General features: G+C 45.0%; 1 protein-coding gene across 4 annotated transcripts in view; it reads left to right on the top strand.

Moving 5' to 3' along the window:
* NSMF (NMDA receptor synaptonuclear signaling and neuronal migration factor) overlaps positions 1-22,824 on the top strand; it is a 61,128-nt gene that overhangs the window by 18,079 nt on the left and 20,225 nt on the right. For 2 of the 4 annotated variants that reach the window (XM_019540516.1, XM_019540519.1), the window contains 4 exons: positions 10,598-11,077; positions 16,267-16,342; positions 18,733-18,738; positions 19,349-19,417. In XM_019540516.1, the coding sequence (XP_019396061.1) occupies positions 10,598-11,077; positions 16,267-16,342; positions 18,733-18,738; positions 19,349-19,417 (631 nt within the window). The remainder of the gene's footprint in view (positions 1-10,597; positions 11,078-16,266; positions 16,343-18,732; positions 18,739-19,348; positions 19,418-22,824) is intronic. The other 2 variants (XM_019540517.1, XM_019540518.1) reach the window with 2 other exon arrangements.

Raw genomic sequence — 22,824 nt, 5'->3', positions numbered from 1 at the left:
TGGGGTGGAGAGCATCTGGACCCGCTGACTTGAACATGTCCAGCCCCTCCAGAAGCTCTCTAACCTGGTCGTCCCCAGCCTGAGGTCTGGAGGTGTTCCCCTCGAGCCCGTCTGGCATCACAGCAGGGAAGTCCCGGTCCCTGCACAAGAAGACGGACGTGAAGAATTGGTTAAAGAGTTCCGCTTTCTCCTCCTGCACAACCACCAGATTGCCCAGCGTACTTTGCAGGGGCCCCACATTACCCGGTGCCTTCTTCATCCTCCCTATATATTTGAAAAAGGACTTTTTATTACCCTTGATCTTGGACGTTAGTCCTAGCTCTATGTCTACCTTAGCTTTCCTGACAGCACCCCTACAGGCCCGAGCAGAGGAGGTATACTCCACTGGGTGTACGCCGCCTTTTTGGTAAGCAGGCATTCCCGGATGCCTCCACTGGTAGCAGGATCTTTCTTCTTTCACTCCCAGAGGAGAAGAGAATCTTGCAAAGGTTCAGATCATCATGCAGAAGGCAAAGCAGGTAAGGATCTTCAAAATGGAAATCTTGTTTTGCCACATACAGCTCTAGCTAGGAGGCAGAAAGAGCCCCAGAAATCCTCCAGTCAGACACAAGCTCGTCCACTGAGATGCCAACAGCACTGAGATCATAAAAACTCGTTCCACTTGTGTGTGCTATTGCTATTCGGCTTTGTATTGTTAGAAGCTGTGGTGGAAGAGGATGGATTTGTGGTTTTGGCATCACCAAACTGTTCATGTCATGTTACTGACTTGCTTTCCTATTGTCTTTCAGCAGTAGCTTTTATGTCCCTCCAATGTATGGATATGTGTTTGTGAGCCTGAGAAGTGTGTGTGTGTGTGATATGGCAGGGAGGGGAGAAGGGGGCAGAATGATGGACCATTGCAGACTGATTGGATATCAGTGAGATGGGCCCACTGCCATAGGTTAGACAGTTTGGTGAGCTGTGATTGACTTGGAAAGCTTTGCCTGAGGATTGCTATTGCAGCTGATATATATATGTTCATCCCCCAGTCACTGAAACTATGAACAGTAGGTTTCCTGATGGATTTAAACCCGGGCCTTGGAAAAGACAAATAGTCTGCAGAGAACAGTAGGGTATAACTTTAGCAAGAAACACTTTTGCCAATGGGTCAGAGAGTGTTTATCATCATTTAAAATATATGATTTTCTTTTGTATACATTTTGGAGGGTTTCTTTCTAGCTAGACATGGTACTTGAAAGATTCATCACTGATAGCTCATGGGTGACTGGCAGTCTAGTGACGTGTTACTTGCTTTTCTCTTCTTGCAAAGGTGTTGTTTCACAGATGCATTGCAATGGCAGCATTCAGCTCTGTTAAGGGTGTTAAATCCCTTTTCTGAGCTGCTGCTTGATCATGGGGCTGACCAGTCATGTTGAGTTTTGTTGTGCCAGGAATGGTAATAAGAGCTATTTTCCACCTTTGCTTTGCTTTTGAAACAGGCCAACTGTCTGGTTAGATGATGTATGTTACAGGCAGAAGACATGCCCCTATCAGCCACTGAAATTTGTTTTTTGTGGTCATTAGGGTAGTCCAAAACATGGCCCAGTCAAAGAAATAGAAGAGGGGGAAAGATTTGAAAAAAGTCCCTTCAGGGCAGTTAATAGCAGCATTTTGCAAAGGAAGGAGGTTCTCCTCTGGGCTGAGGTGCCTTGGCTCATTTTATGCTGCTTCACTGCCAGTTGCTGTTTCTGTCCAGTTGGGTTTATCTGGTTGGAAAGCTGTGCAGCACCTCTGGGATTGTGCCTGGGTAAGAGTCGGCTCTCCAGTCTCCCACATTTTGTAAACATGGAAATAAAGAGAAGGGCCTGATGGAAGAGAGAAGGACAATAAGCCCTTCCACGGTGAGCAGCACTTTCATTAGAGACAATTGTCCAACTGGTTTGCATCTCCCTGCATGTGGTGCAGGCATGGAGCTGTGGAAATGGAGGGGCGAAGGCCAGAGCTGTTTCAGACTTTGGCTTGAAGTTACCTTGATTATTATGTGGTGCAGAACTGGCTGAATTGCTTGTTTTTATGACAGAAACCAAATGGAGATGTTATCAAAAACTGGAAACAAAGGTTTTTTTGTTTTAAAGTTCACTGAAAGTTGGCTTACTTTTCCGTTCTTAATTTTTGTACAAGGTTTTAGTTGTAAGGGAAGACATTAGAGAGAGGCGCTGCTATTCTCAAGTTGAATGGGAGCAAGAAGTACTGAAAATTGTATGAGAGAGCCTGTTCTCCTGAGGTTTCTAGTCTAGTTTTGCAGAGGCAAAATTTTTGCTGAAGTAACCAAACCTTAATGTGCTCTGAATCAATTAAATCTGAAGAAAACTGGATGTATGTGACAGGCTGTGCACACTGGCACACAGAAGAGGCATATATCCCTGCTATCAATGCACCATTAGTTTTGAACAAAGCCTTTTGGAAGCTTTGTGAGCCTTTTTCGGTCATTTGGCTGTTTCAAAGACAACCAGAGCTCCACTATTTCCATTAGCATGGGCTACGAGGCTTTCCACATCAAATCTTTCTCTGCACATACTCAGGAGATAACCAGGTGCTTGTGATGCCAGCGTGGAAGTCTTGTGATCATTGTAATTGTTTGTCTTCAGGTTGTTTCATCTTTATTTTAGTATTGCAAGAAGCTCACCTGTTAGTGGGAGGCAGGATAAAAAGCTTGTTGATGCAAGGGTTACCATATGAGAAGCATCCTCAGTTCCTTGTCTCTGTCTTCCAGGGCTGTTCTAGCATACAAGAATGAGTGAAACAGCACTATCAGGTAGCCATACATTTCTGAAACCCTTTTATTTGCTGAAAATGAGGGTTAAATCTTCTCCATACATTTCACAGTTCAGTCGTTGCTTTTCCAAAATCAAGTTCTCAAGATCTGTCATCTCAGGTGGCCAGGGGCCCAGAGCAGCAGTGGTCCTTTTGTTCAGTGTAAATGCTTTGATACAGCTGGAAAAATATAGGCAGAGAAGTCTAACTTGGAAGGAAAAAAGGAAACCTGAATCTCCTGAAATCTTTTTCTTTTGTAGCTGGGGTGATAGATGGCTCCTTTTTGCTTCTTAAAACAGTGGGGTTTGTGCGGATTCCCATTTGCTGTTTTGCCTTCAGAGCTGAGTTTGAGATTCTGGATCCAAAATGCTTTAAACCTCACTTTTGATGCTAAATTGTATTAATATGTTTGCTGGCTTTTTACACTTATTTAGTGGACCCAGTTTTGCCCTCATCTAAAATCTTCCCAGTTTCACAGCAGACCGTGGGGTTATACACAATCCCCATCAGAGCACAGTGATGTCACTCGGCTGAGGATCTTGCACTCAGCGAGTAAAGTAATGCACTTGATGCAAGAAGTTGAAGACAAGGGCATGGTGTGTCTTCTTTTACAGAAACATTATCATTTAAAAGGTCACAAAGAGACAGAAACTTCCCTTTAAAGTGATTCTTTACTGTTGGGTCAGAAAAGCACTCATCATGTTCTTTGATATTTTAAAACTGTCTTATGCCAGGGAAGTCCTCTGGAGTGTAAGCATCTTCTTTTTAAAAGGTAAACATCCAAACTCCATTAACTATGTTGAGTAGTATTTTTATCCTGGTTCTAGATCAGACTTATAAATGTTATTCATGTAATTATGCCAGTATCATTCACTCTCTCTCCAGTGATTCAAATGGGACCAAAGCTGTGTTGGTCTCTGCACTAGGTAAAATGGAAAAAAGAAATATCGTTCGCCAGATGGAAGCGAGAAAAAGCAAAAAGGACAGAACTGTGATTCCTTGTCTTCTAAGGAAGGTGTTGAAGTAAACTGACCCAAACTGGAGGGATGGGAGATCAGATAGGTCAAAGGGAGTGGTAATAAGAGCCTTAACCCTCTAGATCAGAGGTTTCCAAACTTTTTCTTATTGCATCCCCACTTCTAGAATTACCAGCTGCCCACATGCCACGACAATACATTTTATATTTTAAAATATATGCATATCCGCCAAGATGTGCATATCCCCAGGGGTATGTGTACCACAGTTTGGGACCCCTGCTGTAGGTGAACTGTTCAGATCCCATGCATGTTGACATTTAAGCAATGTCTGAATACTGGTAGATAGAAAGGTGGTTAGAAAATTTGCTAGATCATCGAACTCAATGGGTAGTTATCAACAGCTTGATGTCTAGTTGGCAGCTGGTATCAAATGGAGTGCCCCAGCGGTGGTTTTTATCAATATCTTCATTACCAATCTGGAAGATGGGATGGAGTGCACCCTCAGCAAGTTTGCAGATGACACTAAGCTGGGGGAGTAGTACATATGCTGAGGGGTAGGGCTAGGATTCAGAGTGACCTAGACAATTTGGAGGATTGGGCCAAAAGAAATCTCATGAGGTTCAACAAGAACAAGTGCAAAGTCCTGCACTTAGGTTGAAACACTGCCATGCACTGCTACAGGCTGGGGACCAACTGGATAAGTAGCAGCTCTGTAGAAAAGGACCTGGGGGTTACAGTGAACTAATAAGCTGGATATGAGCCAGCAGTTGCCCTTGTTGCCAAGCATACAACAGAGTGAGGCACCTAGCTTTCCACTGTGTTCAGTTGCCTTTAACTCTCCAGACTGGTTAGCTACACACTCATTTTTGCCTGGGTCAGCTTGGGGGTGCCTTGAACACAAATCTAGAGCAAGACTCAAACAAACTTGCCCTTCTGGCTCCTCTGTGAGATACCTGAACTGTCCTGCCATTACCCATAACTCAGTAGTTACTTGAGAGGGTTGCCATTCAAATCAGTAGCAATAATTCCTAAGTAAGGACAGAGCAATAATGGCATGGAAAGTGTAGGGTGTTAATGTTTATTATTTGTTCTGTGGACATAGTTGTAATCCAGATCATAACCAATGTATTTGCAAACTGCCAACTGGTGGGTTACTTCCAGAAACTCCTGGAAACTCTTAGTAATCAGAAGGTAGTAATCAATGGCTCAATGTCTAGTTGGCAGCTGGTATCAAGTGAAGTGCCCCAGGGGTCAGTCCTGGGGCCGGCTTTGGTCAATGTCTTCATCAATGACTTGGAAGATGGCATAGAGTGCACCCTTAGCAAGTTTGCAGATGACACCAAGCTGGAGGGAGTAGTAGATACGTTGGAGGGTAGGGCTAGGATTCAGACTGACTTAGACAAATTGGAGTATTGGGCCAAAAGAAATCTCATGAGGTTCAACAAGGGCAAGTGGAGAGCCCTGCACTTCGGCTAGAACAATCCCGTGCAGCAGTGCAGGCTGGGGACTGACTGGCTGGGCAGCAGCTCTGTGGAAAAGGACCTGGGGGTCACAGTGGACAATAAGCTGAATATGGGAACACTGAATGGCATCTTGGGCTACATTGGTAGGTGTGTTGCCAGCAGGTCAAGGGAAGTGATTATTCCCCTCTATTCGGCATTGGTGAGGCCACATCTGGAGTACTGTGTCCAGTTTTGGGTTCCCCACTGAATACAGGATGTGGACAAGTTGGAGACAGTCTAGTGAAGGGCAACAAAAATGGTGAGGGGGCTTATCACTGATATGAGGAGAGGCTGAGGACACTGGACTCATTTAGTCTGAAGAAGAGAAGACTGAGAGGGATTTGATAGCAGCCTTTAACTACCTGAAGTGGGGTTTGAAGGAGGATGGAGCTGGACTGTTCTCAGTGGTGGGAGATGACAGAACAAGGAGCACTGGTCTCAAGTTGCAGCAAGGGAATTTTAGGTTGGATATTAGGAAAAACTTTTTCACTAGGAGGGTTGTGAAGCATTTGAATGGGTTACCTAAACAGGCGGTGCAGCCTCCATCCTTGGAGGTTTTTAAGGCCTGGCTCGACAAAGCCTTGGCTGGATTGATCTAATTGGGGATGGTGCTGCTTTGATCAGGGGGTTGGACTAGATGACCTCCTGAGGTCACTTCCAACCCTGATTTTCTACGATTCTGTGATTCTGTGACAGTTTCTATCTGATGTTTGGTCAGAAGACTGTCAATCCTAGTTGCCTTGCATCATGCCGTTAAATACCTCAGTGTTCCCATACAGCCAGTTTTCCTACCACAGTATAGCCCAGTGGTTGAGATTCTGTAGGGCAAATGCTTATCAAAAGATGAAAGGGAAAGGTAGAACAGGAGTGGTTAACGCATCAATTTTCATCATTCCAATCCGCCCCGAGGGAGAGGGAGAGGAGGGCACAGTGCCGGCTTTCCTGAGTTGCCTTGCCCTGGGGCTGGCTTTGCTGTTGATGGAGCAGCTGGTTGTGGGAGTGGTGTTATGAGTGACATGGAAATGAAATGAAACTGAGGAGCAGAAACTATGAAGAGGATTTACCAATGGTCTGCTTCAGGTGACTCGTTGAAGGCAGTTCCTCTGACTATGGCTTCTCTGCAATATATATCTTCAATTAATGGTTTATCATCTCCTGTATTGGTTGTTACTCCCTCCCTTCAAAGAGACAACCTGCAAGCTCAGCCCTTGGTTATAACCAAGCCAAAGCCACCGCTGTGTTTCTGCAACTGGCAGCTGAACCTAGATCATGGGAGCAGAGGGAGAATGCAGGGGTGATCACAGTTGCAAGATGACCTCTCTAAGGGATTTCCCCTGAGCCCTTGCACAAAGCCATAGGAAGGAGAGATCCAAAGCACAGACTTAGTCTTCTTGGAATAAATGAAGTTCCTTTTCAAGGCAAACACTGACCCCATTTAGCAGATGGATGCATGACTAACTTGCTGATTACTTTTTTAGAACTTCCTTTTGTGGACTAAGACTTTCAGTTGTGAAAGGATTCAGTTGTTAACAAATTAAATTGTTTCTCCCAAGGTGCTAAGTACTTGGTAGCAAGAGAAATAATTAGTTTCTCCTTACTTGAAAGAGAGTGGGGAGGCAAATAGACCTATACAATATTTCTTTGTGAAAGCTCCTGGCTATTTACAAGTAAAACCACATTTTAATAAGGGGTAAGTAAGAGAAGTAGGAAAGAATGTTTTTCTACTTTCGTAGCTCTCCAAACATCTGCTTATCCTTCCCTCCCTCCATTCCTCAATTACAGCGTTAACAGATTCTCATCACACGTGACCAGTTAGCAATAGAAATGTTTCCACCAGATTTTTAACTCCACGATGATTACAGGTTTTGGGTTGACTCCTACTTGAGGCCAATTCTGTTCTCATTTTCCACTAATGGAAATCCAGAGTAACTTAACAGAATTTAGTGTTGCTATGGCTAAGAGCAGAATGTGACCCTGTCTACATAGGTAGTTATTTATGTCTTTTGAGGTGATGCCTGGTGGGCACTCCTGTTCTCCAGTGATGGATGGTGCACGAACTTAAGGCAAATAGAATCAGAGGCCATGGAAAGGCCTACAGTTTAGACCTTAGTATTTATTTTGATGCCACTTGTCATGACACCACCATTATCAACAGAGTTTAGAAATTCATGTTTACTTAACAAGAACCACAGACTTGCATGCAAAACACAAAATCAGGCCCTATCGGCACAATGCAAAATCCACATATTATACCACATATAATTTGATACTGTAATGATATGGTATTTAATCCATGAAAGCACAGGTTTTTGTGAGGGCAGGGTGTCCATATTAGTATTCTATGGTATGTATATCACTGTTTCTTTGGTCTCGTGTCTGGGATGATAGCATAGTGTCTGCATAGGGGTTCATGAGTTTAACAAGGAGAGATGCATACTTAGCACTGACCTAATCCTTTTGCACAAGTTGCAGAGCACTGACCTGATCCTTTTGCACAAGTTGCACTGTACATAATGCTTGCCAAAGCTGTGAAGCCTGCAAGGGCTGTGAGTCAGGTAGTAGAAGCTGGAGTTGGTTGGACGCATGACAGTTTGCCTAAAGTATGTCTGTCCTGAATCACTACTGGAGGGAGGTGGGACGGGAGAAGATTTGAGTTACTTCAGAGCAAAAGCTCCCTTCTTTCATGTCCTGCTGAGTTTTTAGGTGTGAAGAATGTCAGGAGCAACTGTGGTGTCTGGGAACTTGTAATGTACTGGTTCATGCATGTTGTCATATCCCACTAGCAGCTGAACCTGGTGACAAAGGAGCCTGATGTTGAGTAACAGCTAACAGAGCTATTCATTTGAATCCAGGATGAGGGATTTGTTTTTGGTGATGGCGGTGCTGTGCATATTGCTACACTCTTACATTTCCAGCTCCTCATTATAGCTACTAGTAGTTGTCAAACAGCTAAGCTTTCCACATAACATGGCTTGAAATGATAACAAAAAGGCATTATTCTGAGGGCCACTGTAGGGCTGTTGGAGTAGTTCGATGGCTTTTCAGCAAACCCTTCCCAGTGAAGTCAATGAAGGAGCAACCATGACTGCAGATCAACTCTAATATCCAGAGAGCAGTCCCTCTGAGGCTTCAAGTCACAAGTGAAATGAGCTGGATGGGTCACGGCCTGAACTTTCCTGCCCTGCAAAGCTCTTCATCCCATAGCCCTGAGCTGCATGGCTGAATCATCACCCAGAAGTGTATTCATCCAACCAGTGTCCTGAGGATGTTTTATACAAAACCCATTGAGCAGGGAAATGAGCTAAGGGCACATATTGCCCTTAACTATTCTGCTGAGTCCCCTAAAATGTAGCTCAGGGTTTGGTGTTCAATCCTGGATGTAAACAAAATGGGAAGAGCAACCTTGAGCAGTATGAGCAGGATTCATTCTTGCTTCCCAGATTCACAAGGTCCTAATACAAGAGCCCCATGGCCAACCATGGAATGGGCACACCTTGGAAGTACTCTCCTCCCAACCGGTATGGACAGCCCATCACCAGCACAAGAGATGTTCCTCCCAGTCCATTGGAACAGCCCAGCTGGTAGAAAGGAAAAGGGGCTGAATGTGGGGTGGGTGTGCGGGCATGCAGGATTCCATGGAGCAGTCTCTATTGCAAATGCCCTGTGGCAGATCTTTGCCCTTAAATGATTCCCTTCATCCAGGTGTTCGCTGGCAGCCAGTTGCAGGGCATCTGAGCTTTGAAATCTTTTATAGATACTTCTTAATCATGGATCAGTAGCTAAAAAAAATATTTTTCATTAAACATCTAATGAAGCAAAGCTTTAGGTTGTTTTCTTTTGTATCTATGCTGGATGTTAATAACTGCTAATGCTTCTTTTTCTTTGAAACAAGCAGCAGCTAGAGGATTCATTAAAAAAAGTAATTGGCAGCGAAGGAATTAGGTCTGTGAATGCATCTTGTATCCCTAAGAAAACACAACATGATTAAAAGAAAAATTGGGGGTGGGGGGCAGGGAGAAAGGGGCTTAGCATATGGGTGGAAGCAGCTGTTGGGTCTGTGCTTAGAGTAACCATGGAAATACCGAGATTCCCTGATTTTTCATACACTTTACATGACTATGTTCACTGAGAGATGATTGTCCCTGAATGCCCCACACTTGGCCTCTCCTTCCCTTGCTGTCCCCAGATGACCCAGGCACAGGGTTACTCCAGAGTCACCCCTGCCCCACTCCAAATGTGGGCTGTGACTGTGTGGGGTGCCAGGTTCAGCAGGGGACAGTGGCGGTGATATGCAGGTGCCTCCTTCCAATGCCTGCTCCAGGATGCCTGTGGGAGATGCTGGTGGGGGGGAAGGCAGGGAGCAGAGGCTGGAAGAGAGAAGCTGCATGCTGCCACTGCTGCCCCTGGCTGAGCGTGGAGCCCTGCACAGCTGGTCCTTGCTGTGTGGAGCTGAAGGGGGCAGGAGTGGCTCTGGACCCGACACTGTCCTCGGGCCAGCTGGGGATAGTGACAATGGTGTTGGCAGGGACCAGGTCCTCCACTTGGTGCACCTGCTCCCTACCTGGGTCTCCGGTATTCTCTGCCAATGTGGGGGCTCCTTTCACCCTTTCCCCTCCCCCCTCCATGGTCTAAGGGGCAGAGTAGCACACTGTCCTTTAGGAAATCCTGCATCTGTCCATAGGTGAACATGACTGGCAAATGTTGCTAAGGACTGCTGACTGGTGGCATCAGATAGAGCAGGCCTCCTCTCTCCCATCTGTGGGTTGGCTCCTTTTTCCATTTGTTGTTCATATAGCAAACTGGCAGTAAATCAGTCCCAAATCTACAATGCTTCCCCCTATTTTTTCATTGTTTTTTGAAAACATATATAGAGAACAAGTCAGTGTGTGAAGAACACCCAAGCATCCCACTTCTGCCATTCAGGGGACATAAACCCCACTGATAGGGGTATCCACGTATGTGCAGCTGACCTCAGCAACCTCTCTTTACTTGAAACTGTCAGAAACAAGGTGCATTGTTGCTATGCTGGAGCGGAGTGAGGAGTGTGTGTACATACTTGCATGCTGTTCCTCAGAATATCCTTCCAGCTATGATGTCTTGCCAGTGGCCATTGCTGGGGTCTGATCTCTGGGAGTGGATTGAAAGGGCAATGGGTATGTGTTCAGCTGCATAGAGGTAGTCTTAGAGAGATTCACTCTATTCTCTTGCTTCCCTTTCTATGCTGGCAAAGGGATCTGCTTCTCCAGATCTTCTCCTGAATCTGTTTCTGTGCCTGAGGTAAACCACGATTCTACACAATAAATACGAGTGTGCCCTCTGTTTCAGATCACCTGTTAGCGGACTCGTATATCGGACAGGAGGACTCCCCTGAGATGCAGCAGGCAGCTCAGAACAAGCGCAGACTCTCTGTCATCTCTGATGGCAAGTTTGAGAGGAGCTTCTCTGAGGAGCGGGCTGAGAAGATCCCAAGCGAGGGGCCAAAGCCACGCGTGTACACAATCTCCGGCGAGAGGCCGATGCTGTCGGACCATGAGAATGACAGCATGGAACTGGTGGTGATGAAGGGCACCGGGCAAGAGGAGTGCCACCATGGCCAGCCCCTGCAGAGCGCTTGCAGCTCTCACAACATCAGCAGGCATTGCAAAGGTTGGGCAGGAAGTCGGCAGGGCTCCAAGGAATGCCCCAGCTGTGCTCGGTTGGCAGCCTCCTCCCAGCACTCCTTTGACCTGGAGCAACATCAGTCCAACGAGACAGGGTGGCGTAGGAAAAAGCTGGAGAGGATGTATAGTGTTGATCGTGTGTCTGGTAAGTGAGCAAGGGTACTTTGTGTTCAAAGGGCGCTAAAGTTCCTACTGGCAGGGGCCACTAATGGACAACACACATCTCCTGGCTTGAGAAATGAATCTGCAGGGAATAGGCTCTTGTCTGGAGGACTTGGTATTTCCCAGGAAGTGCCTCACTAGTCTGTTGTACCTGCATTCTGTTGAAAGATAGTAGGCAGAGATCAGGCTTAGAATAAGTCGGGAGTCTGTTTGGCTGCAAGAGCTAATGTCCCAAAATAGACCACTCACAGCATTATATGGTCCTTATGTAGCTGAGAGGAGTCCCAGTGTTGGCTCCACTCCCACTTACCAACAGCACAGTAACAGATTCCACCAAGGTCCTTAAGGAAGCCCATGGCATAACCACATAAATGCTGTGTGGCAGTGTTATAAAGACGCTATACAATCCTATAACATAATGCTGGCACGAGTGGAATAAAACAATTCAGTCTCACTTTATAAAGTGATACTGTTCTACAGATACTATATAGAGCAATATGCCATTTCACTACTTCTTTGATCTGTGGTCCATTTTCTTTAATGGCACAAGTGTCTTCAGGGAAAGTAACTTTACAATTTCCTCATTTGAGGCTGAGAAATACCTGATTTCTTTAGAATCATCAAACTTGTCATGTCAATTCATATATCATGTGTATTACATATGATGCAATACAGGCACCTCTATCTTCTTACCTCTATAGTCCATGTATTAAGTTGATGCCTCACTGGCTGTAAAAGCTGTGACTTAATTAACTTGACTTTTTTTTAATAAAATACAAAAGGCTTTAAGAGCCAGTTGTGAAACTAGCTATAAGAGGGATTGGGTCGTGTTTTCAACAAAAGATCAAATATGCCACAAAGCTTCTGGAGTTGTTTGTTCCCTGGATCACAGCAATATCTCTGTTTGTAGTGTGTTATGAATTTTAGACTAGGAGCCATATTTACAATATGGTCTAGCTAAAATTAGGCACTTAAGTCCATATATAAACTATTCTAATGAAAAGTGTCCTGATTTTCAAAGGTGCAGAACAGCTCCCAACATACCTTTCCAAACTGAAGCATTTGTATTTGGGTACCTCTCTGATGCATTTCAGTGTTTCACCTTAGACAACCAGACATGAACATTTTGCTATAGTATATTATTCTGGTTTCTTCAGTACAAAAAATGAGAGAGATTTTTGGCTTTCTTTCAGACGTGTGTCTGACTTATTATTGTCTTGCATGTAATGACAGAGTGGAAAGGTTTGTGTGAAAACACAAAAACACTACAGCCTGGTATTGTCACGGTGGGACCCCAAACTGTCTGTGTGATTCAGTCATGTTGGGATAGTACCCCGAGTGCTTTTCTGATAAATGGCAGCCGCAAGAACTTTGAGTTAGGAAGGTAAAGTTTTAACTTCCAACATTTTATTCGTGTTTTCATATCCTTTTTTTTTAACAGCAAAGTAAATGCACTTCATGTTAATGGAGCTTGCACAGATTAAGTGAAACAAAACCACGAGCAAGGGCCTTAAAATTGTAGATGGCACAATTCCACATCTAGGATTTAACATCACTGGCCAAGAAAACACCAAGGCAAACAAATGCCAGAATAGGAGGATTTCAGTCTCCATTTCTACCTTCTCAGGGCAAGGTGCCTGAGCTTTTTGATGCATACTTGCAGCTAGGTAATTATTCATGAGGGCAAGTTGCCTTTACTAAATGAAGGCTGCCCTTCTGAAAACGTACCTCCAAGGATGAGAAAGTGGAAGTAGACTAATTACTCAGAAGCACTGAGTATTGGGCCTGACTCTGCAAATATTTGTGCTAATAGTCCGTACTCATGTGACAGAGCCCTGTGAAAGTCAGTCATATTCACGCTGAGAAGTAATGATAATTGTGTGAGGAAGGGATTGCAGGATCTGGTGCATTCTCATTAAAAGGAGCAATTTACACCTGCTGATGTAAACTGCCTCATTATTGCTCATGGATCCTTTAGTTTATTGAAAGCAAGCTGACTCCTGACATTTCTTGCGCTGTCTTACTGCTGTCAGATAAAGATCAAAATCATTCATCTGTGCCATCTTCTACAATGTAATGACCTACTCATGTCCTCTATAGATGAGAGTCCCGTGACCAGTCACGCAACATGAAGTGCATGTCACCCTGTGCCCTTGTGTTAGACAGCTGCCAGCTGACCTATGAGATTCCTAGAACCCCTCGTCTTATAGGAGAAAGATTCTCAATTGGCAATGTAATGCGCTTCCCAGATCAAATCCCTTTAAGCATACCAGCACCATGTTCTTTATGTTTCTCTAGCCTACTGTAATTTCACAGTGGTGCCCTAGTGCTACTGCCTAGGGAAAACCAATGAAAAAGAGCAGATATGCAGTCGATTGCAACAATTATTTCATGGCGAGTCATTCACTCACGGTGAGAAAAAAACACTATTGGAACCTCTGGAATAGCAATGCAAAAAATACATCCCCTCATTTCCCCAAAGTCTCCCCTGCAGCGCTGCTTGTGTCCTTCAGTGTATGGATTCCAAGTACAAATTATTGTGGCAGGATCGTCCTGCTCACTCCCAGTGCGGTTAAACATAATCTAATCTGGGGTCTTACACTGAGCTCATCTCCATGGTATCTGCACACCATTCCAAGCTGTTGTCCCCTGTGCAGCTGCTGACATCATGCTATAGCCACCTGCTAGTTGACATAAAGTAAAAGAAATGTTGAGACATTTTAGGCAATGTGGCTGGCTAATGTACAGAACATCCATGCTCCAGAAGTGTCCTGCACGTGCCAAATGCAACTGCATCACCCCTGAAATAGTTCCCTAGGCATGTGATCTTCACCCCTCTTGCATCAGACATTAGCAACAGCAGGCACAGCTCTAGGCATTTAGTAGGGGTTGATGACTAGTTGAATCCTTCATCTGCCATTATATGCTTCCGAGTGATCATTAGTCTCCAGGAGAAGCCCTGTGCTTTGGTTGTTTTTTTGTTTAGACATTTCATATAACAGATATTTACAGAAAAGAGGAGCAAGCCCCTACACTCCCTGCATCGCATGGATTATAAGAATGCCTCGGGAGAACGTTTATGCTTATTAAACCAAGGCTTACCATACTGTATGAGCTCTGGAGGTTGAAATGGGTTTGGTTTTTACCAGGCAGGTATGTCAGATGCTTCCATGCTGCTCTGGTGCCTCAGTCCTGAGGCGTAGTATTGTAGCTGTGGTGATGCTGGAAATATGAGAGGAGCAGGGTTTATCTCTTATTGGACAAATTTGATAGTTGGGAGAAATGTTGGACAAGTTTTTGTGCACAAAATGCACTTCCTCAGGCCTAGAAAAGAAGCAGATACAATCTCAGGTAAATTATCAAACAAATCAGGCATCACCCCTGGCTTACGGGGACCACTCCGTGGGGTGAGCATAAAATCACCTGCTTTCTATATCCACGCTATTCACTGAAGTCTTGTCAGGTGGTGTTGATTGTTGCTCATAATTTTCCTGTCATGAATTTGAACCAGCGACCTAGAATTGAACATCTCCAATGCTCATCGTCAATCAGTCGTCTGTAGTATCTATCCCTAAGACAGGGGTAGCCACTGGCCAACCTGTGGCTCTGGAGCCACATGCAGCTCTTCTGAAGTGAATATGCATCCCCTTGAATCTTTGCACAAGCACATGGTGACCAGCTTCCATAGCTGTCATGTCATGTCATGTGCTGGTGCAAATATTCAGGGAGATGAATATTAACTTCTGAAGAGCCCCATGAGGCTCCAGAGCCTCAGGTTGGCTGCCCCTGCAACCTAGGAGATCTTTTCATGGTATAAAACAGAACTCAGATCTCCCTTTCCCCCAGTGGATTGCTAAGGGTCCAAGGCTTTCCAGTTGAGATCCACCGCTGATGATCTGTGTTTCATTTGCCAGTCATTTCCTGTTTGCAGATGTAATTGCCTTGTAATAAGGACTAGGCACTAGGTATGTTTGAAAACAACTTTATACTTAAAAAGAGATTTCCAAAAAGTTTCTACACCCAGGTCTTGATGTATTTAATTTACTGAGAAAGGGAAATCAATTATCATGGCTTTCTAATTAATTTTTCATGGAATACTGATGTATGTAGACTGATGAAAAGCACAGTTTGCATCCACATTTTTCATGCTTGCAATGAACTGGCATGACTAGATTGGTACCTCATCTGCAGTCTAGCTCCTTAATGATCTATATGGTTGCTAGATGGCTATCTATTTGTGCTTGCAGAGCAGATGACAAGATGTCTGATTATTAGTGGTCACACCCATAATGAATTGCAGGGGCATTCAAAATGCATGAGCAGTTTTTGTGGCCACATATGGTAATTATGCTCGTGAAGATGAAAGTTGGGTTGATTGTTCTTGATAGCAGCACAGTCATGACAATGTTGGTAGATGAAGCTAATGTTCTTGAAATGCTAATTTGTGAAGTAAGATATAGGAGCAATAATGTCTGGCGAGGTTGCTATACAAGGTATTCATGGAATTTGGGATGGACAGAGTTGAAGACCCAGTGTCCTCAACGCCTGAGGCTCTAGCTTCATGCTACCAATATAAATGTTTTCTTACCCACTGGCTGATGATTTTTTACTGGAAAGGTTACAGTAGGGAGTCCCTGGTTAGGATATAAAACAATCTGTTTAGGACTAATACACCCCGGGGGAGGCGGGTTCTGAGCCTTATAATCCATCAGTGTTTGGAATTTCATCCCAGCAGTCCTGCCCCCCACAGATCGCTCTCTCATATCCCTAATGCTGATAATTTTTCCCCCTAACTTTCCTGTCTCAAAATATCCTTCTCTCAGATGGCACTGTCTCTTTCCAGGCTACTAATATATAAGGCAGACACAACTGAAAAGATCTAGCACAGTCCATGGCCATGTGTATAGTTCAAACACAGCTGGTCTTCCATCTTACAGAAAGTGCAAGGTAACAGATGTTGATGCTGAAAAAATGAGTAAGTGGAGAAAGCTGAAGTGGGTGATTCTTTCCTATGAATGGACAGAAACTCACTGCCTCCAAATGGGGTTTGACTGTTGAGGATGGGTGCTACGAGAGTGGCTGTCTTGGTAAGATGTCACCATCACCAGCTAGAATCATCTGATCTCTGTTTCTGTCTGCTGAATGCTCAGGTTTTGCTCTTTCTCCTTCCAGATGATGTCCCCATACGGACCTGGTTCCCCAAGGAGAACCTTTTCAGTTTTCAAACTGCTACTACAACTATGCAAGCGTAAGTGAAACTTCTGCTGCAGTCCCCACCACTTCGTATGCTTAGTGTGTGGTCCATACACGATTGCATCTTAGGGTTTCAAAGTCTTTGGCAATCAAGCTTCGTGGTATGGGGTTGAGGGCAGTTCTGGTCCTTAACTCCTTCATTTGCTTAATTGCCTCATTTTCTCATTCACTGATTCAGACTCATTCTTCACTCATTCATTTGTCCTTGCTGATTCAGACTCATTCATTCCCTCTCTTTATTAACCTCTTTCTTGATCAGCTCTCTGACTCCTTTTGTGCTTTGTCTGTTGGGCACGGTGTCTTGGCTTGTAGGTATGTGACTTCTTCTACAGGAATCTCAGCCAGGCACTTTTGCTTTGCTTCTGTCGTAGCTGCCACTTCAGGTGAGGCATGAAACCAGGAAAGTTGTACTCCCATCACTGTTGTAGAAGGCTCTGTGCCCCATGTCCTCAGCCTGGATCTTGAAGTTGAAAGAGAAAGACAGACTAAAATGCTCAGAGAAGAACGGTTGCATCTGAATTAGGAACAGCCTCATTTCCTTTCACCTGCACCATGACTCAGATACCCTGGGAGGAAACTATTCCCAGGGGCCTGTATAGAGTGGGAATGTCTCATTTTGAGGCCTTAGTCCACTTGATGCAAAGCATTTTCTTGCCTGCTTAATGAAATCCCTGAAAAGTTTCCTACTGGATCTAAATAACAACCATCTTCTCAAACTAATGATTTGTGATGGGAGGGAAACTGAGGGAGCACCTTCCCCAATCTAATGTGTTTTCCCTTCCATCTTACTCTGTCCTGCTCCCTTCCCCTCGGCACAGACCTTCCCTGTCTCTGCTGTCACCCTCTTCCCTGCTTCTCCTTACTGCTCCCTACCCAACCCGACCTTCTTCTCCCTCTTGTCGTCCTCCCTGATCCTTCCTATGCCTCTGTACTGAAGGGTGGGGGCAGCTCTGAAAAGAAGCCAAAAGTTTTTCCTGGATTAACCCTGAAGCCAAATCAAAAATATAAGAGTGCTGCTCTTTCATGGCAAGAACGGCACAGGAGAAGCTAGTTGCAGAGAAGTGGGGGAGGTCTGTATCGGAGAAGAGCTTACATCCACCACCTCAGCTAGCAGTCAGCATCACCTGGCCACACATGAACCTCTGCAGGGGAAGCATGTCCTCAATGGAGCCATTTAACTAGAACTGTCCATGCATTCACAGCACAACATGTTGGCCAGGCTCATGCTGAGGGGAGTAGTGTGAACACACTGAGGGCATCTGCATCCTCTGTCTGTCTCCTTGCTATGTTGCTCTCCTTATATACCCCATTTGCCCTCTTCCTCCTTAACGAACCCTTCTTACAGATAAGAAGGCAGTGTGTGACACTCATTGGTGCCACCTGCCATCACATGTGGCTTCCAAAGACAGGCTGGCACTGTAAATAATAACTTAGATAGCCTGCCAGCCGGGCAGAGAGATCTATGTAAAGAGCTAGGTGAAATGTCTTAAAGGATGATTCAATACAGTTTTGTTTTGCTGTGAGAGAGAGCTGTTGGGAGCAAATCCTCGCACTGAGTGCGTTTCGCAGATTTAATTTACTAAACCAAAAGCCCACAAAACAGCCAGGCATTCCCTCTACCTCTGGCCTCAGGGAGTGCCCTCTGCTGTTCTCTACATTTTGTCACCCTTGTCACGTGAAGGATTTATCGCCGGGCCATATTCCAGGCATGGATATGGGATTAGACCTGTTGAAAATCAAAATAGACTCCTACAAATGGAGCAGCTAGAGTCTGGATGTTAGCCAGCTTGGTGTGAGGAATGCTGTCTTTGGGAGACTTTCTGTGGAAAGTCCGAAGGAAACAGAGCTATCTTTAACTCTGCTTCTTAAATCCCTGGAAAGCCTGTGGAGATCTCTTTGAACCTCTAGCGTCTCCTTCCAAGGATAGATGTAAATCCACATCTTCTGCTCTTGTGGTCTGAGAGATTCAGAGGGCTGCCAGCTTCCTTTTTTTCTGGAGAAAATAGATGCTCTGGGCTCGGTATATGGGACTTAGTCACTTTGAGGTGGAGTTCTCTGGTCAAGCTTAAATCCCATTGTAGCCTAGTGGGCCACACACCGGTATTACTTGCAGAAGTAAGTCTGCAAGTGGGCTAAAGTGGGACTTGAGGTATGTGTAGGCCACATGCTGGTGCTCTGTCTAAAGGAAACATCACCACATAGGTAAAAGTTTCATAATAAAGATCTGACTTGGAGATCATTTGAATGAGACATTGTCTTCCACTCCACAAGAAATATTTGCTCCTCTGTAATGAAGATACATGTAACACAGAAGGCCTGGCAAGGGTAGAGCACTAATGAGCGTCTCTTCTCTTTTCCTTTCTCTGCGTCTCCTGGGATTTCTAGCATCTCGTAAGTACAGCCTTCGTTTTCTGTTTCCCTGTTTGTCGGTGTCCCAGCCAAAACCCTTCCCTCACCTCAATGTTCACTAGGGCTTTTCTGATTCAAGGGCTGGACAATCAGCTTGCCAAAGGATTGATTACTGCACCTAGTATATATACGAGGAACAGACTACAGCCGTGCTCATTTTCAACATGGAGACTACAGCTCCCAGCATGCTTATCTTCAACTTGATCCAGTCAAACAGAGGAATTGCATGGTGAACCTGTAGTCTCCAGGGTCCACACCTGGAGCAGATACCATCATTCATTCTGGGAGCCATATTCTGGCCACCTGTACTAGCTTCAGGAGCAGTTATCTATCTGCCTTCCTACAGCAGCTGTAAAGACCCAGCGCACAGTGGTTTGCTGCCCCTTCCCTTCCCTTGCCCGTGACGCGTAACGTTCTTTGTGGCCTCCGTCTCTTTTTTTCAGAGCCAGCTTGTTTTTGTTGTGAGGGTGGCTCCTTTCTCTCTTTCTCTCTCTCTTGTCTAGTGAGAGCGTTCTCTCTCCTGTCTCTGTGTTTCATGTTGTCTCCAGTTCAAAGCTGTGTAGTTGGTTAATGGCTTAAAATGGTTTCCCAGGGCGTTCAGGGGCTACGCAGAGAGGAAGAGACGGAAACGAGAAAATGATTCTGCAGCTGTTATTCAGAGGTAGGGCCCGTTTTCTCGCACTGCCGTAACCTTGCCTGGTGTTGCATGGGCCTTTTGGGTGTCCTCAGTGACGCACGATGGCGTTGAACATGGTTGTCCATTGTTCATGTTGCTGTTCACCGGGGATGCTAGCAAAGGCCATGCAGACAATCTGCAGGTGAATGACGCTACCTCACGCAAGCTAGCCAGTCTCTGCCTTCTTAAAGAGACACTGTCAAGCATCTTAAGCTTCAAAGCAACATGCACGAGAGCTTAAGGCCCAGATGTGTAAAATGCAGATGCATGACTTTGCAGATGCTGTTGCTGTAACTAAATCTATTATTTCAGGAATCGTGTATGCTGATGGCTAGGTAAACGTTTAACTGATAATTTGTGCGCACACTGTTCACATTTACACTTGTATTTCTAGACGTCCAGGCCTAAATTCAGTATTAGTATAGTATCGCTGGCTTGTAAAGATCTATTAGCAAATCTTTCATTCCGTCGCTGAGGAACAAACCCCCCCCACGTGGCCTCATCTTCTCTGTGCTGGCTTCACAGGTTCCATGGTTTAGCCAGCACTGTAATCAGAACTCTTCTAACTTCAGAAACTCAGTAACCCATGTATATTTTTTAGCAGCTGGATGAGCAAGAGAAGACAGTATGTTTGTGACACTGGTTAAAAACAGTTCTGTTCAAAGAGGGAGAAAGAGAAAATCAGTATTTCTACAGCACAAGGGGAAAAAGGTAACAGAGAGGAAGGTATCTCCATTGTCCAAGGTATTTGTTCTTATCTACAATGGAGAAAAACAGGAACTAAAATTACAGCCCTATAAATGGCTAGACAGTGTCTCTTTAAAAAGAAAGTGACTGCTCAGAGTTATCTAGGAGATAAGTCTGTGTTAGAGAAGACAGGCTGGACAGTGTTCGCACAGCTGGGCAGCTTTGGCGCTGGGCACTTGCCATAGATATACGTCCAAGTCCGCCTATGTCCTGCCCTGAATGGTTAGGTTGGAGTGTAAATATAGGACAGAGTAACACTATCCCTCATGTGAGCATGCTGCATGTCCCCTTACCTCTGATGGAGGGGATCAGGGCAGGACAAGGGTGTACATCTGTTCACATTATCTCTTGTGGTAGGATTTGGTCATAATGAATATGAAGTGGATTCGTTAGTAAGGCAGCTTCAGGCAGGGGGACCCAATGGTTTTCTCTGGCTTTCTATATCCCTGGCTAACTGCTGGCTGCCTTGCGCTTAAGGGGTCAAGTAGAGAGTGGTGAATTCTCTTCCCCCAATAAATGAGACATCTTCGTCTCTTCACCTGAGGCCCTTTCTATTTTGAGAAAGAGGCCTGGGCATTCAGCAATGTGATGGTGCTGACCATACACATTTGATGCATGGGGGGAAAACATTGCTTTGTTGCTGAGCATGCTCCTTGGCCTTGACTCTCACCTTGGAAAGAGGGATGCTCCAGTGGAGCTCTGGGAATGAGATTTCTTCAGCAAGATGCTGCAGGTGAATGAACGGATCTGTGACAGTCGCACAGTTGAGTGTTGGGATTGGAGCATAGTGGTCCATGCAGACAGGAGGTGCTACTGTGGTCTTTCTGAGATTCTGACATCTTCTAATGGTTTTCCTAATCTCGCCAATCTCTCTTCAAGAGATTAAAAACGATGCTGTCAGAGCGGGAATTAATCAGTCTGGACGGACCTGCAAGCTGTGCAGGGTCAGAAATGGTACCTGGGCTTGGGCTGGTTCTGCCTCAAGAATCTTTGGGATATGATGGGTACCCTGGAGATGGTGCAGTGGCAACATGAGCTGGGGTGGCAAGTTAGTGCCTGTTCAACAGTAGAAGGGGTATTTCCAAAGAGGAATATTTCTTTCTAGTGGTGTTTGCTGGGTTTAGGTGGAATGAGAGATTGTGGCAAATTAAAACATTGAATCACATTGTGCTTGGTGGGTGCAGGTATCTCTCAGTTGCTGGTGATTTACCCCAACCACTGCCCCCATTGCCAAGGAGTGAGTATGTGAGTCATCACAGTGGTCTTCCCAAACTCTTCAGTTCTGTGATTTCCACTCCTCTGAGGGTTTCTGCCTTCAGGGGTTATACCTCCCCCCCACTTTCTTTGGTTCTTCAGCTGCTGCTTATGAGTAAGGGCAGACAGCAGATGCTAGAGCAGTACAGCTGCAAGAGCCGGTAAGCATGCAGTGGCCCGGTCTGGAACCAGCACTTGTGCGGGGGAGCCAAATGATCATCGGATGCAGAGGAGGTGCAGAGGCGAGTCAGTCTAATGACAGGTTCCTTCAAGAGCGTTTCTTATTAGAGGGTCAGGTAAAGGAAGCAGGAGAAGGAATCCTTTTACTCTTTCCCTCCTTCCATGGGTTTTGCTCTGCAGAAACCTTCCTTCCAGCAGCTGGGGACTGACTGAGCTCTACTGAGATCCTATCAGTGCTGTTCTTAGCAATGCACAGATACTGTATCTTGAGAGCTGCCCAAAACTCTCACTCTGGGAACAAGCCAAACTCTCTTTGTAGTTTTCAGCACAGGGAAAATGCACTCTCCCACTGCACAGACCGTCTCCCTTTCAGGAGGCCAATCTATGAAGAACAGAACATATGACAAGAAAAGGTTTTGTTATAAACACATGGCTGAAGTCCCAAGTTGATTGCAGTGGCCTGGGCAGTTAAGATTAGCACTTAGTGTTTCTGATAGGAGTTAGGGGAGTGCACATGTTTGCATAATAACCAGCTACATTGTAGAGTTGCGGGTTGCCTTTCACTGAATTCCCTCTGAGGCATATGCCTGTTTTCCTAGAAAATTACTTTGCTTAAGTTAAACTTGCAATGAGACTTCACACCTCATGGCATTGGCCAGTTATCACATAGACTGCCAGAAAAGACCCCTTCGTCCTTCACGCATACTTCATACAGAACACTGCACAGGTCAAATGTAGTGTAGGTTTATAAAACATCAAGTTTAGGTCAAAACTGGGGATAGGATGCCTGTCTAAAGGTGTCACTTGTTTTATGCACTATAGAGAATATAGTGAATATTATTGCATTCTGGTGAAGTTCTGTCAAATGTCATAAATTGTGCAAGCACAGAGATTAGTTTGTTTTAGAGGGATTCTCAGCCCCACCTTGGCTGTTTGCTTGTACTTTTTCATTTCAAATAGCTGGATCTGAACAATGATTTCCATGTCTACACTGGATGTGATTGTGCAATGTAGAGATACCGTAGCTAGGTCCAAGTGGGATAGCAGGGTTTTTTTGGACGTAGTCTACCTATGGGACCACAGAACTTCACCAGGGATAATTTAATCAGCTTCTCTGTGATTGATAGTGTGATGAGACTGCTCCTTATAACTGAGCAGACTTTGGTATCTCTGTGCTGTGCTGCAGTGTTGTAAGGAAATACCCAGCAGTG

The sequence above is a fragment of the Crocodylus porosus genome, unplaced genomic scaffold (assembly GCF_001723895.1).
Source record: "Crocodylus porosus isolate Cpor-Errol unplaced genomic scaffold, CroPor_comp1, whole genome shotgun sequence".
NCBI lineage: Eukaryota > Metazoa > Chordata > Crocodylia > Crocodylidae > Crocodylus > Crocodylus porosus.
The sequence above is the reverse complement of the archived record's forward strand: the minus strand, read 5'-3'. Positions and strand labels throughout refer to the sequence as shown.